This window comes from Melitaea cinxia, chromosome 23 (assembly GCF_905220565.1).
Source record: "Melitaea cinxia chromosome 23, ilMelCinx1.1, whole genome shotgun sequence".
Classification (NCBI taxonomy): Eukaryota; Metazoa; Arthropoda; class Insecta; order Lepidoptera; family Nymphalidae; genus Melitaea; species Melitaea cinxia.
This window is the reverse complement of record NC_059416.1, coordinates 5666800-5682614: the sequence shown is the minus strand read 5'-3', so window position 1 is coordinate 5682614 and position 15815 is coordinate 5666800. Positions and strand designations below refer to the sequence as shown.

The following is a 15815-nucleotide window of genomic DNA, read 5'->3' as shown; positions in this document are numbered from 1 at the left end:
CCTATTCGGATAAAGCTATTTTGATTTGATTTGATTACATTTACAAATTTAGTCTTAAATATTATTCGACAAATTGAAATTTACTACCTAGTCCAGCCATAAGTTCTGTTACAAATTATAATGCATTTTTTTAAAATGAATCTCAGCAAAAAAAAAATATTCTATTCGAAATGGCCACCTGTAGCTTTTATACTGGCCTTTAATCTGTTTGGCCACGAATCTATGGATTTACGCACTGTTTCCAAGGGAAATTTCGCCACTGCTTGCTCCAAAGATTTTTTAAGAGACTCAATGTCGCCGTGTTTTTCAGAGCAGGCCATGTCCTCTAAAACTGACCATAATTTGAAGCCTAAAGGGTTAAGGTCTCGGCTAGATGAGAGCCAGTCTTCAACTCTTATAAAGTCTGGAACGTTGGTTTCAAGCCAGGCTTCGGTAGTTCGTGCCTTGTGACCAGGTGCAGAGTCCTGCTGGAAATTCCACGGTATATTTTTAAAAAGTGTATTGCTGAGAGGTTTCACAACATGATCCGAGACTGTATCTTGATACACTTTGGCTGACGTTTTCACTCCTTTTTCACAAAAATGTAGTTTTGTGACTCTTTGATAAGACACGCCCCACCAAACCATCACTGACGCAAGATGATGACCACGTTCTACCTTTCCGACAACTTGAGCAGCTTCTTTAGAACTGTTAACGTACACTTTACCATTTTGCTTATTGTAGTGTTCTTCAATCGTGAAATTTTTTTCATGAGTAAAGAGGATATTTCTGTGCCTTTCACCTGCGTATCACGACAAAAGGCGTATTGATCGATCCACTCTCTTTAATTGTAAAGATTGATTTAGGGCATATCCTGTATATAGGCGATAAGCACCGAGCTTCAGGTCTTGTTTTATAATACGCAACAGAGTCCTAACGGGAATCTTAATTTCTCGCGATAAGATTTTTTGCTTCCTAATGGCCTTTGTAGTTCGACAACACGCGGCCACCCCGATTTTTTCTGGTCTTCGACATACGAAGTATCGCTTTATCTGTTGATAGTGCGATATACGAACATACGGCTGATACCAAGCTTTTGAAGTGTCTGGAATATGATCGACGGCTCCATACCCACTTTGTGCAAGGCGATCACTGCAATCCTATTTTCTTTAACACCCCATTCCATATTGTAATTTGATAATGAACACGAAAAAATATGTGAAATGGCGCAAAATCGAAATGAGTTTTTAAAATAATATACGTGTTTCAATTTCAAAATAATTAAAAAGTTGAAAAAAAGAAAAGTTTTTATTTAACAGTATTTATGGCCAGACTAGTTATAATTATGTTCAGAAACGTGACATATTATCTATTTGTGATCGTACCGGATCCGACCACCCATAGAGTCGGCCACTTAGAACAATCGATTGTTACGATTATTTTGCTCGAATGAATCGTTTCGGTGATCTGCCTTTGCGATACGATGCTATGAATCAGCAATTATAATGATTCGAAAGAATGCCACGTGATTTGTTAATTATGGGATGAACTTTATATTTCCATGTTTACAAAAATTTGCAATTTCAAAGACGTAATTTAAATCAAGCGAATCTTAAATTTTGAATGTTTTTAACTTCACTATCTCTTTAAAAATATACAATAAACAGCACAAATTAAGTTACTATTTATATTTGTTGATGATTTTAATAATTATGAGTATTTGATATAGAGTTATTCAACTGTGGTACCTAATTAGGTAATGAATGGGTTTGAAAAATCAAATGATCAATAAATTTTGAAGAAGATTTTTGCGAGCATATTTCTTCTTAATGTTTTTAACAAAACTTGGTCGGGATAATTAATAGATATGCTTGTTACAGGTGCGTCTATGCGAAAAAAATAAATAAAAAAATAAGGTATACTTACATCCTTATACCTACTCGTTTTCCATTTCCCGCCAAAATTTTGTAATGTATCATGATGGTTTTTAACACTCAATGATCTCTAGATCGCTACCTGTATAAGCAAGTTATTTTACTCTTTGATCTCTACCTTAGCAGTAAGTCATGCTAACGCATATTATTAATTATTATAGATATTAATTTCAAGTGTATCTGTGGTGTTGCATTCAGGTTTCAATATTTACCTAAAGGTAAAAAACAAATAGCCGTTCTTTTAAATGTTGCAGACTTTACCTTAAAGATATTTGTAAAACGAAATAAGTAGAAGTGAGTTAAATTTCTGGTAGGTGGTGTCATCTGTTATTACGGAACAAAAATATTTTTTATATTAATGGTGCTGTCATCTGTGGATGCTATGTTAGAACTTTGTGCTTAACAGCGCCATCTATGAAAAGAATAAACTAACGATTTGGATAAATTAAGCCTACAAACAGTTTTTGACAGTTTCACTACTCCTTAATAGATGGCAGTATTAGCAAATAAAATTAAATTATAATTATAAGTGCAGAACTAATAATTTAGATAATTATGTAATATTATTATCAATATACAAAATAAAATTTAATATTATTTTAATCTTCTATTAATTTTGTACTTCATATATTGTATGCCAAATTACCCTGATTAGGATGCCAATAAGTAACATCTACACAACTAGCGTTCCCGAAAAAAATCGGATATAGTTTCGTATGTCGTATTAATACCACGACACAAAACCCTTAATAGTTTAGGGTAGTTGTCCGGCGGTTTGACGACCCGGCAACCCTACACACAACGCACCCAAGACTCGGTGATCAAAACTTGAAATCACCCATAATTTTTATCTTATTATGATTATCTATCTCTTGTGGAAATCTGTGTGAAAGACCGAGAAGAGACCTGAGAAGAAGAGTGCATTTGGCTTTGGACTTCCTTACGGTTAACTACTTACGGTTAAATACTTTCCCAGTTTAGTCACATAAAATGTTTTGAGCAAGACATTTTCTGGTGTTTTGTTCTTGTATTTACAAATGAAAAAAAGACATTAGATATACTGAAAAATATTATTACACAGTTGACAGAAATAAAAAAAGTAGAGAGCGTTCCCTAAAAAATTGCATAAATCTACTATCTACATATACCTACCTATAATTTAATTATACTCATATTATTATTATACTTAGTCATAGAACTCATTAGGTAAGGGTTTTTTTAGGGTTAAACAAGCTTAAATCATAATAAAGCAAATAAATACATTTTTAATATCAATGTAATATACTTTATTGGATGGATTTTTTTTAATTAACGTTTAATTTTTTTTTAATTTAATATGATTTCGGTCGTGTGGCCGCCATGGCTGGGCGCGTACAAGGCGCAATCGGGGACACCAATTTTCACAAACTATTCGCAGCATTTGCAGTAATTTTCCGCCAATAACTCTTTGAATGTTGATTTTCAGGTGTTCAATTTTCTCTGGCTTATCGACGTAGATAAGTGACTTTACATAACCCCAAAGAAAATAGTCAAATGGGGTTAAGTCACACGATCTTGGTTGCCAATTAGGTAATTGGGCTATTACGTGAAATTATTCTTTCATGAAAAGTTTCTTTGAGTAAATCAATTATACCGCACGCTGTGTGGAACCACGTGACAAAACATCACAAACAAACAAAAGCATCGGAGAAAAAGTATTGGTTGTCTGTAAAGTTGGTTTACGGACGATAGTTTAACGTGACAACGTCATAAAAATCATCTCCTAGGACGTAAGGGCTAATCGAGTGGAAGAGAGATAGATGCGGCGCAAGCGTACAATTAGCGTGACGGGACAATGACCGTAACGGGTCATCCTTTTTCGTGCATACAGCTGGCTTTTATCAATTATTCAATTTGTTAGACGTCACGTCAAAAAAATTCTAATGGAAAGTCAATATCAATATCAATTTGTGCTTCAACCCATTGGAACCCAGTGGAATTGGGGGCGCATACGATGGTCGTTAGGATTTAATTCCTGCAGAAGTTGAATCTTAAAAGCTTTTAAGCCAATAACATCCTTCCCTAAGATTTCCCATAAAGTGGAAGGACACAACCCCAGTTGCTGAGAATGGCGACGAATTGATTAATTTAGATCTTATTCAATGCTTTCCTGTACAGCGGCTACAGCTTCTTCAGTAGCTATGCACTGTTTCGCGTCTTATAAGATGCACATTGTCAATAAGAATCAACGTGGTTCGAAAACAATCCATTGTTATTCCAATTAGTCGCTCTGAAGGACACGATGACTTTAACGAACAGAATCATTACTTTGATTAAAAAAATTCAACGATTTGCAAGCTTTGCTTTGGTGTAACTCTATCCATAATGAAATCAACAAAACAAAAAGCAACTATCAGCAGTTAAATGGATTATCAGATAAAGTAGTGAATCTAAAAAAACACCTCTAGTTCTTCATGTAGAACAGAACCTAATATTTAAATATTCCGTCGTTACACATTTTTTTGGTGTATTTTTTTTTTTTATTATTTAATTTAGTTATTTGTCATCACCATTAAAGTAAACTAAGCGTTGTAAGCTTCCACATCCTAAAATGTAACTTAAAAGCTATTTAACTCCGAGAAACAATAAAACCGACATAAAACAGATCGGGACCAGAATCGATCTCCATTCATGATCTCTTAATTTTTAGGGTTCCTTAACCAAACGAAACAATGACTTACCGTCTTTCTGTGTATCGATCACAAGATATCGTGTCTTTGAAACTAATTATTCAAAGAACTTTATAATTGTATCTACTTATTAAAGTATATACCTACAAAATTTATACCGAATACTTGTCACTGCAAAAGAAAAAAAAATGAAAAGGAAATCAGACATTTACAGTATATTGATAATATTGATTATTTTATAGTATGGAACTCTCAATGAACAAGCCCGACCCACACCAGACGGTTTTTTTTTACTCTAACAACGTTTCTTCCGCAGTAATATGAGTCGTTCAGCTTGCGACCTGCACGATGCCTACACGGTGGTAGACGAGCTACAGATAAAAAAATAAAAAAAAATTGTCCAAATTGTATTCGTTCATAGAAAGTGAAACAATAGCTTGGAAAACATCTGATACCGTGTAGATGTAAATCTCATCTGGACTTCTGATTTCAGTTTTAGTACATAAGTACTCAACTGCATAATGCAGTATTTTAGTAGGTAACCTTGACGACCGTTGAATTTTTATTTATTATTAATTAAGGCAAAGTCCACTTTTAATACCTAAAGCATACTATTTTACCATAATATACGATTATAGTAATATTATGTATAACACACATACGGACTTTTTGTAACGTGACAAGGACAGCGAACAAGCATGCTATCCACTTGATGGTAAGTGCTGCCGTAGTTTATAGACGAGAGCAACACCACAAGCATCGCAAGCGCGTTGCCAACCGTATCACTGACACTCCCAGGAGCTCTGGTCGTCTTACTCACTACAGGAACACAGTACTATCTTGTGAGCAGTATTATTTAAGCGTTATCTTCTGTAAATTTTTTGAAATTCCCCAGCTGTGTCATCTTTGAACAAGATACCGACTAGAAAAAAGGTCAGGCTCAACCAGATCATGTATCTGGATCGGATCAGGATAGAATGAGGCATGCCAGATCCGGCAAGCTCTATCAGGACCAGGTCTGGTCCAGACAAGGATAGCCTGATGTAAAATATAATCAAGTATGGTAAGGCAAACTGGATCGGGACCCGGTACCGTCCAGATAAGGACAGCTTGATGTAAAATATAATCAAGTATGGTAAGGCATACTGGATCAGGACCCGGTCCGGTCCAGATCAGGATAGCCTGATGTAAAATATAATCAAGTATGGTAAGGCATACTGGATCAGGACCCGGTCCGGTCCAGATCAGGATAGCCTGAAAGAAATTACACGAACTGTGCCCGAATCGCGCTATTAATGTTTTTAAGCAATCTTAGTATATATACAGTTATCAGGACAGTCTAGCAGGGAGTCCATTTCTACGCAGTGGAGCAGTCGTAAGTAATAGGAAATAGTTAATTAGTAGTTAATTATTAGAAGTTAATAAATAAATAATAAATAATAATAATTAATATTTAAAGCAAAAAAATAAATAAATAATACATTGGAAAAAATAAACGGAAATAAATATGGTAATAATTATGTTAAGGAACATATTTATACTATCAATTCGCTTTTTTTTTGTTAAACAATTTTTTCAAGAATAAACATTCATGTTTTCTAAAAGGACCAGACCGAACCGGCTGATCAGGATGAGATGAGATTTCTTGATCTGGACCCGATCAGGAAATCTCATCTCATCCTTATCAGGTCCAGACCAATCATCTGCGCTACATGCCTTATAGTCCTGATCAGGCATGCCTGGTTCGGTCCTTCTAAGGAAGACGAAAAAATTTCTACTCGGGATATTTCCAGCTTTAGGAATTATTTTTAATCAAACTGCACATAAGCTTTAATTAATAAGTAATTACTTAGTAAAACAAGAATTCAAAATTTGTTATTTTATTTAGAACATACGATTTCAGTTCTTATTACAGTATATAATATGAATCTTTCGTTATTGTTAAAATCAATAATTATGTTTGCGCACAAACCGAAAAAAAAAAATCGATTTCAGTTACACCGACAAGTAGTAACTACAACGTAACTACAACGTTATCAAAGATTACTCAAAAAGTAGATAGTCATCAGATCTATATCAAACTTAAATGAGGCCACAGAACAAGCATCAGCTTTCGATTAAAACAAGAATCATCAAAATCGGTCCACCCAGTCAAAAGTTCTGAGGTAACATACATTAAAAAGTACAATCGAATTGAAAACGTCCTCTTTTTTGGAAACTGCTTAAAAACACAAAATATACGTTCAAACTCAGTTTTTTATACCTTTGATAAGCGTGTTTACTATTCAACTTTCTGATTTCTTGACACTGACAATAGCAACATTAGCTTTAACAAAATATTAATTATACAAATATCTTTGTAAAATATTTATATGTGTGAATTTATTAGTTTAGTAGTAAGTATCAACAAATTATCCAAGGAAACGTAACTATCGATTATTCGTCGCCACTCAAAAGTCAATAAAACTGCAACTTTATGTCGTCATTGACAAGTTTTATCGAAGAAAAAACTACGGTATTTTAAAGGGATTTTTTAAATACATACGAATATTTGAACAAACACCGTTACCACTCAAAGCTCTGCACGCTGTAAATTATACTTAACGATCGGTTAAAAATCTTTACTGATGGACGATTCGAAAAAATGTTCGCTTTCGTCGTAAAATGAACGTTTTATTATACGTTAAAATATCGTCACTTCTGTAAACGCTAAGTACCTTCCTAATGTTATATCATAATATATTAAAATATCATATGTTTTATATTAATTTTTAAGCCTTTTATATATTTATCATTGAAAATAAAACACCTTTTTTGTATTTAACTTAATTTAATCACTTTACTTAGGTAATTAATTAAATATATCTTTGAATGATTGTTATTTAATTAATCTGTTATGTTATCATTCAAACATTTTATTATTAATTGTTAATAAAATCAATTTATTACTAATCGATTTATATCAATATAATCATTTTTTTTTTCGAAATGTCACAGCCCTAATCTTTTTACTTATGTTGATCTGTTACAGACAATCTCTATTAATAGAGAAAATCTTATACTGTTAAACGAGCAATTCTTGTATATATATATATATATATGTGTGTGTGTGTGTGTGTGTGTGTGTGTGTTTGTGTGTGTGTGTGTTTTTTTTTTTTTTTTTTTTTTTTTTTTCCAGAGGTATGAAAGAAACCTCTGGCGTCAACTTCCTCTTCCCCCACGGAACCGCCGCTAGGCATTACTTCGTGGAGGGAGGCTCTAGCTACTGCTCTTCCGTCATGCTGATGTCACGGGTTTTGTTTTCCGACCGCTTTCTTTCCAACCGACGGAGCTCCTGAAGAACTTCCGTCGCGAAAGCGCTTGTCGCCTGCCATGCTGCCTCCGACGATAGCATAGCTTCTATCAGAGACTCTGGCTGAATTTTCTTCGTAAGGACCTCTGACCAGGTACTACGTAACAGGTCGAAACGAGGACATGCAAAGAACACGTGCTCCGCATCTTCACTGACTCCTGGGCAGGATGGGCATATCGGAGACATATCCCGCTTATATTTATAGAGGTATTCCCGATAGCACCCATGTCCTGAGATCATTTGTGTCAGGTAGTAATTGACCTCACCATGATTACGGTTTAACCAGACATCAACCTTTGGAATAAGACGGTAGGTCCATCTGCCTTTTGTACTGGTATCCCACTTCAATTGCCATCGTCGTATGCTATTTAGTCGTTCCTCCTTGCCAAGTTCTCCAGGGCTCAGTGTGGTCGTTACTTTACGGTGGTATAGGGCTTTCCGTTCTTCGGCTAGTACTTCAATTGGCAGCATCCCAGCAATAACGTTCACAGCATCGTCAGACACTGTGCGAAAAGCACTGGCAATTTTTAAAGCGCTCAGCCGATATACTGGTGCAATTTTTCTTCGTGCTTCCTGTATTTTAAGCGCATCGGCCCAGATGGGGATTCCATACGTGAGTACAGATGTTACTACAGACGTCAGTAACGCCCTCCTTCTCTGCTTCGGGCCTCCTATGTTGGGCATTAGCCTTGATAATGTCGCTCTGACCACCGACGCTCTGGCACCCACGTGCTGCGCCTGCTGCTTGAAGTTGAGTCGGGCATCAATCATAACGCCCAAATACCGAAGAGACGGCTGGGATGTGATTTCATGAGCTCCGACTTGCAGTGTGATGGTTTCTAGCCGCTTCCTGCTAGTGATGAGTACTGCCTCAGTCTTGTGCTCCGCTAACTGCAGTCCAACTGTGTTCATCCAGTGGCTAATTTTTTCGATGGTAGCGTCAAAAGCGAAGGTGATTTCTTCGAGATGCTTTGCAACGACCACTACGGCCACATCATCTGCATATGCCACGAGTTTGGCTTCTTTTGGAAGTTGTAGTTTTAATAACCCGTCATACATGATATTCCATAAAAGTGGGCCTAATACTGAGCCCTGGGGCACTCCTCCAGTGACTTTGTATGTTTTCGGACCAGTCTTTGTATCATATTTTAGGATCCTGTCGGAAAAGTAGCTTGCAACCATCCTTCGTAAGTATCCTGGTACCTTCATTTCGTAAAGAGCTTTCATAATGCAATCCCACTTGACGGAATTGAAGGCATTTTTTATGTCTAACGTTGCTACTAGGCAGTACTTCTTAGTACCTCCCTTCCATCTGGTTCCAGCGATTGCGTCCTTAGCTGTATTGACGACGACGCTAATTGCGTCCAAGGTAGAGCGTCCTTTCCGAAAGCCGTATTGGTTGCTGGCAAGTAGCGGTTCGACTGCTGCTTCAATCCTCCTGTGTATTATGCGTTCGAGTATTTTGCCAGCAGTATCCAACATGCAGAGCGGACGATAGGATGTTGGTTCTTCCGGAGGTTTCTTTCCTTTGGGGAGGAGAACTAGCCTCTGTTGTTTCCACATAGTTGGGAATGTACCTTCTGTAAGGCAGTTGTTATAGACGTCAAGAAATATTGCAGGCACTGCTTTGATGGCAGCTTTTAGTGCAATATTTGGAATTCCATCTAGACCCGGAGCTTTCGTATTCCCTACTCTAGACCACGCTTCGAACTGCTCATTTTCTGTAATGGGTGGAAATTCTTCTGTTTCATATTGCTCTATCTGACGATGTAGTTGCATTTGGTGAGGAAACAGCGTGGCAACGATCTTGCCTAGGAGTTTGGGACAAGTGGGCGATGGCATTGGCTGGCTCTTCAGACGAGTCATGACCACCTTATACGGCCTGCCCCATGGGTCGTCTTCTACCTCAAGTATCAGGTCGTTCCAACATCGTCTTTTGCTGTCTTTGATGGCTTTGTTCAATCTTTGGCGCGTTTTTTTATATACTGCCACCAGTTCCTCATAGTTTGGTCTTTTTCTACAGCGTTGTGCTGCTCTTCTCGCCTTGAGACACTTTTTACGGAGATTATCGATGTCCTCGTTCCACCAATGCATCGAAGAAGGCCTGGTTATAGCACGTTTCCTAGGCATGGAGGCGTCGCAAGCTTCTGTAATTCTCTTCATCAGATATTTTGCCATATTTTCAGCATTTCCATCACTGATTGGTTCTCTATTAAGAGCCACCATGAAGACTTCAAGGTCGAAGGTACTTATTTTCCAACCAATTGTCTTAGTTTTCCTGTGTACTCTTCCAGCGCTTTGCTCGGATGATACTTCCCACAATAGTGCATAGTGATCACTGGCCGTGTAGGTATCCATCACCTCCCAAGAGCAGTTTCCCTTTACCAAACTGCTAGAGACGAAGGTTAGGTCAACGATGGAATTCGCTTCTCCTCGGACAAACGTAGGTTTATCTCCATTGTTTAGTAACACTACGTCCAGGCTGGACATTGCCTCCAGTAGTACCTTTCCTCGTGCGTTTGTCTCCTTACTACCCCAATCGACTGCCCAGGAGTTAAAGTCCCCTGCGATTGCAATTGGGGAATATTGGTTCGCATTTTCGGTCAGCCGTTGCACAAAGTTCTTGAACTCGTCGAGTGAAAGGCTGGGCGGGGCATAGCAGCTGTAGAAGTAGATTCCCTCAAGTTTCGCGACGACAAAACCAGCCTCACTGCCATTAGCAGGACTCTGAAAGGCGTATCCACCACAGGCCCAAATCACAGCTTTAGTCTGTTTCCCATGGTTGAGTTACGAGGTGTCTATACGGCTCCGAAATCAGAACAAGGTCTGGATTTAGTTCTCGCACCGTCTGCATGAGCAAATCGTGTGCAGCCTCACAATGATTGAGGTTTAGTTGCAGTACCTTCATAATTGTTTCTTTTTTCTCACCTTCTGGAGTGCCTCTTGAAAGACTGGGCATCTGCTGCTACCAGCAATGTGGGCACAATTTTTTGTGTTGCCCTTTCCGAGACACAAGGTACATCGGGCATCTTTTTTACAGGTGACAATTTTGTGTCCCTCTTCTCCGCAACCGGTGCAGTGATTGGATCTGTCCACGTTGCTCTTACACTTAGCGGCAAGATGTCCATAGTGCCAGCACCTAAAACACTTGGTTGGTCTCTCCACAATTCTTATTCGGCAGTTGACCCAGCCAATTCTGATTTTGCCGTGCTCCCCCAAGACCTTCCTCGCTATTGACGCTGCAAGTGTCACTGATGCCGTTTGTGTACCGCCATAGGCCTTGCGCAGTGATCTGATGACATCCAGAGTCAGTTCGTCATCTTCTCCAGCCGCTTTCTGTAGGGCTTCGAGGACTTCTTGTTTAGTCGTCGTGTCGTCAAGGTCTCGTATTTCGATTTCCTTTTGCGGTCCCTTACTTATAACTTCAGCTTCGTTCCCAAGGAGCTTAGCAATGGTTTTTTGAAGCCCGTGACCTTTGTCTGTGCTCTCTTTGGTAAGGATGACCAACAGATCACCAGTCGCTGTTCTGCGGATTTTATCTACCGTTGAGCGGACTTGATTATCGGGAACATCTTTCTTGATCCGACTGAGTATATCCGCATATTTCTCTTTTTCTTTTGGCCGAACAATCAGTGCATTGGGCCTTTCCACTGATTGTTTTGGCTTCTTTCTTTGAGATGGCTTCTTCTCTTTTTTGGATTTGACTGTTTGCCACTCTGATATCTTCGTGTCGGGTGTTTTTGTTTCATTTTCAGCGAGTAGGGTAGGTCCTGTTCCCTTCATTTTCTTCGCCTTCTTACTCCCCGATTCTGGTGATGTTCGCTCTTTCCGTTTAGCTTTGCGAATATCACGTTTTTCTCCAGTGATCGACTCAACATCAGTTTCGAATTCGTTGTCTATCGTTGTGGTTGTCTCAGTGATGGTCCGCACACGAGGTGTTGGCGATATAAGTGAGTCTATTGGCGTCAATTTAGTTTGAGACTGGTCTTCAAGTCGGGTATCTTCCAACATTTTTAGTCTTTTGAAGGCACTGCCAATACTGGCCACCTTGGTTTTTATCTCCTTATGGACGTTTATTTTAGGTTGGACAAACTCTCGGAGCTCTCCAATTAGCTTCTCAAGATGGTCCCACGCTTGCGTCCTTTTCATGTCCGCACTTGCTTCTGCATTTGCTTGTTCGGCCTCCTGGCCACAGTTACTTCTTTGATCAAATTGGTTTTTATTAATATTAAGACTTATCATTTCGTTCCCACGAGTACCTAGGGAAATTTTCGTCCACTCACAGCAGAGCCCCGGTTGCTGGAGTAAGGCCACTAAATACGCCTGGGGTTGGACCCGGTGCCCCAGGGGAACCGTTTGCGACGTCACGTCCCTGACGCCACGCAGTCCTCGACACGGTATCTTAACGTCTTAACTTGGGGTGTTTTGTCCGCGGGAGCTATTTTATTTCACTCCTACCCTCCGCTCATGTGAGCGGCGAGCATTCTCCTATCCGCTGATGGAGACGCGCCCGGTAGCAGTATCACCTCAGCCCCGGGTGTGTGTGTGTGTGTGTGTGTGTGTGTGTGTGTGTGTGTGTGTGTATAGGTATAATCTGAATCTCGGAAACGGCTCCAACGATTTTCATGAAATTTAGTATGCAGGGGATTTCGGGGGAGATAAATAAATCTAGCTGGGATTCATTTTTAGAAAATGTCGTTTTATCCCTATTTTAGGCAATGGAAAAATGGCTACAATATTGTTAGAGTATGAAGGTAAATTTCAAATTCGTCAATAAAGTTGTAATAGCTCAGGTGGGAAATCGGCCCCGAGCGATGGACATCAGGGCTCAAGCTAAGAGGGCCCTGATGATCAAGTGGGAGGAGAGCCTGGGGTCTCCGGCGGCGGGCACGGTGACGGTGGACGCGATACGTCCACACTTAAGTCGCTGGGTCCAAAGGCGGCACGGGGTGCTGACCTTCCGCCTGACGCAGGTACTTACCGGGCATGGTTGCTTTGGTAAGTACCTGCACCAGATCGCGAGGAGGGAAGCCACCCCTGCCTGTCACGAGTGCGGTGCTCCGATTGACACGGCGCGCCACACGCTAGAAGAGTACGCCGCCTGGGACCCTCAGCGGAGGGCCCTCGTGGCGGTCATCGGCGGAGACCTCGCGCTGTCGAGCGTGGTCCGCTCCATGCTCGGCAGCGCGAGGTCCTGGTCGGCCGTGGCCTCCTTCTGCGAAGAAGTTATTTCGCTGAAGGAGGCTGCGGAGCGTGAGCGCGAAGCCGACGCTCACGCCGACGCGCTACGAAGGAGGCGACCGGCGGGACGGAGGAGGCGTCGCTACGCGCTCCTCCACCCTCCGCATCGTGCTTGACGCGGGGGCGCAGCCGGCGCCCCTCTCCTCCTCGCAAGTCGCGGGGTGGAGGGGGGCGCGCGGGGCGCCCTCGTGGCGGGCGCGGTGTGGGGGGGGAGGCGTCGCTGGGCCGCTCCCCTTCCCTCCGCATCGTGCTTGGCGCGGGGGCGCTCCGCGCGCCCCTCTCCTTCCCGCAAGTCGCGGTTGGGAGGGGGGCGCGCGGGGTGCTTCCGCGGTGGGTGTGGTGCGGGGGGGGGAGGCGTGGCGGCGCGCTCCTCCGTCCTCTGCATCGGGCTCGGCGCGGGGGCGCTCCGCGTGCCCCTCTTCTCCCTGCGGCGATGAGGGAGCGCTCTCGGTGCCCGGGAGCGCTCTACAACCGGAGGCGGCCTGCCCTGCACCCGCAGGCAGGCCCACCGTCCGGGGCGTCATGGCGAATACTTTTAGTGGTCCCGTGGCGCCCCACCAGGACGACGAGGGCACCGCTGGTTTTTACTGAGTAGTCCGGCATTGCACTCCCCGCCGGGAGTCTCAGACTTCCGTCGCCTTCGGGTGACGGGGGTGCGTAAATGCATTTTCCAGCGTAAAAAAAAAAAAAAAAAAAAAAAAGGTGGGAAATCGGCCGGCTGCGATCGGCCGAGAATATCACGGTTGTTGTTGTTGTTGTTGTTGTTCACGGGCTCTTTTCCGCAACTCGACGTCTTGGTGCGCCTTTTTTGCGTGATCGGCTGGTGGACACTATTCGTGCCAGCCAAGCTCCTTGAGGAAGCCTAGCAGACCCTTCACGTTGCCGACGACTTCCTGGAGCAACCTCGGTGTCCCAAGGTGTAGTGCCCTGTAGTTCGCCACACCACCGCATTCCAGCAGGATATATGAGGCCGTTTCCTCTGCCTCCAAGCACGCTCTGCACAGGGGGCTGTCTGTAACACCTAGATTGTGTAAGTGCTTGTTAAGCAAGGCATGTCCGGTAAGAGTCCCGACCAGTAGTCGGAGCTGGGCTCTTTCATAACCGCGAAGTTTGCGGGACAATCCTGGGTTGATCGTCGGAAGAGCTTCCTTGGTCTGCCTGCAGGTAGTTAGGTTTGTCCAATATTTTTGGTGCATTACCTTGGTGTTGTGTCGCAGCTGGCTGCGCAGCCATCCGAAAGGCAGAGGCAGAATGGGTTCGGGTCCGTGGACCCTCATCTCCGATCCATTCCTCGCCAGTCGGTCGACCGCGTCAAAATATCACGGTTCAAATCCTCAATTTTCCAGTTCGATTATTTTTTTTTTTTCTCTAATTGCTCTCGTTATTTTTTATTTAAATAGCCAGTTCTTATTTTTTATTATTATGTCGGTAATATAGAAACACATTATTCATATTATTATTTTTTATTATTTTATTTTTGATTTTTATATTTATTCATATTTTTTATTATTGTCGGTAAAAACAATATTATTCATATTTTATCATTATGTAATTCGTATTTAAATGTGATTTCCAAAAAAAAACACGATTTACTAAACTATTGATAATATGACACAACAATGTAAATGTAACTAACAGCTTAGAATTTTATTTATTAAAAACAATAAACTACACACATAATATATTGTATATAGTACTAAGAATATAAAAAATATCACAGTTCAAAGAGATTAAGCAAAAAACAATACTCATTGAATAATTGTTGCTTCCTCGTTCCTAATACGTACCGCAAAAATTTGGAATGCCCTTCCGGCTTCCGTTTTTCCAACGAACTATAACTTGGGTATCTTTAAATCAAGAGTGAATAGGCATCTTCTAGACAAGCGCGCACCACCTTAGGCTGCATCTTAACTTACCATCATGTGAGATCGCAGTCAAGCGCTAGTCTATATATTTAAAAAAAAATTGTTTATTTGCAATCGAAAAAAAAGTGTTTAATTTACAACAAGTAATAAAATGAGAAGTCAAATATTTTTTTTCTCTATGGCCTCCACTAGAATTAACTCCTGTGTGGGATCCGAAGCCACACACGGAACACGGCAAGCATCTGCATGGCCAATACAAATGTTTTCAATTTGCGGAGATCGAACCCCAACAGCCAAAAACCAGTGCTGTGATCGTTGTCCCAACGCGTCGTATAACAAATATGCAATGTTATAGAAAAGTTTTAAGTTCTTTAACTACTTGTTGGGATCACGAGATAAGCACGAGTTTTTTAATAAAAGAAATCTCTTCGAACGGGACGATTCGGGCCCTTTTTTAAGTCGGTTAAAATGCAAGTACCCAAAGTCACAGTACAGTGACGACATAATGTTTATAAATCAATACTTACCTACGTGGCTCGGTACCGACGATCGTTATTAAGTGTTGACATTTTCTCAAACAATCACTTTGAGGCGTTGATACGAAATGTAAGCAAGCTTGATTTGAGGAAAACCGCCTCACATAATTTTATTTATTACTAGTTGTGTCCTGAGGTTTCACGTTCTTTTGATAAAAAGTAGCACTTCAATATTATGTAGCCTATAGCCTTCCTCTATCCTCGAGACTGGAACAAGCATAAATTTTTTTTCAATTCGA

General features: G+C 41.0%; 2 protein-coding genes across 2 annotated transcripts; one reads left to right on the top strand and one right to left on the bottom strand.

Annotated features, from left to right (window-relative positions):
- Positions 1 to 161: 161 nt before the first annotated feature.
- On the bottom strand, positions 162 to 7821 carry LOC123664967. Its single transcript, XM_045599333.1, has 3 exons — positions 7776 to 7821; positions 657 to 781; positions 162 to 467 (listed from the first exon to the last, which is right to left on the bottom strand). Exons 1-3 carry the CDS (start codon positions 7819 to 7821, stop codon positions 162 to 164), a joined length of 477 nt encoding a protein of 158 aa, XP_045455289.1.
- Positions 7822 to 12748: 4927 nt separating this feature from the next.
- Positions 12749 to 14934, top strand: LOC123664966. The gene is made up of 2 exons (XM_045599332.1): positions 12749 to 13159; positions 14896 to 14934. The coding sequence occupies exons 1-2, from the start codon at positions 12749 to 12751 to the stop codon at positions 14932 to 14934; spliced, it is 450 nt and encodes a 149-aa protein (XP_045455288.1).
- Positions 14935 to 15815: the final 881 nt, after the last annotated feature.

Bases quoted from the DNA above. Each gene is read 5' to 3' on its own strand.
- LOC123664966 (XM_045599332.1), top strand. From the start codon at position 12,749: ATGGACATCAGGGCTCAAGCTAAGAGGGCCCTGATGATCAAGTGGGAG. The intron at 13,160-14,895 runs GTTATTTCGCTG...AAAATATCACAG, and splicing joins TGGCCTCCTTCTGCGAAGAA to TTCAAAGAGATTAAGCAAAA.
- LOC123664967 (XM_045599333.1), bottom strand. From the start codon at position 7,821: ATGCCTAGCGGCGGTTCCGTGGGGGAAGAGGAAGTTGACGCCAGAG. The intron at 782-7,775 runs GTTTCTTTCATA...CGTGATACGCAG, and splicing joins AGAGGAAGTTGACGCCAGAG to GTGAAAGGCACAGAAATATC. The intron at 468-656 runs GTAGAACGTGGT...TGGAATTTCCAG, and splicing joins CTGCTCAAGTTGTCGGAAAG to CAGGACTCTGCACCTGGTCA.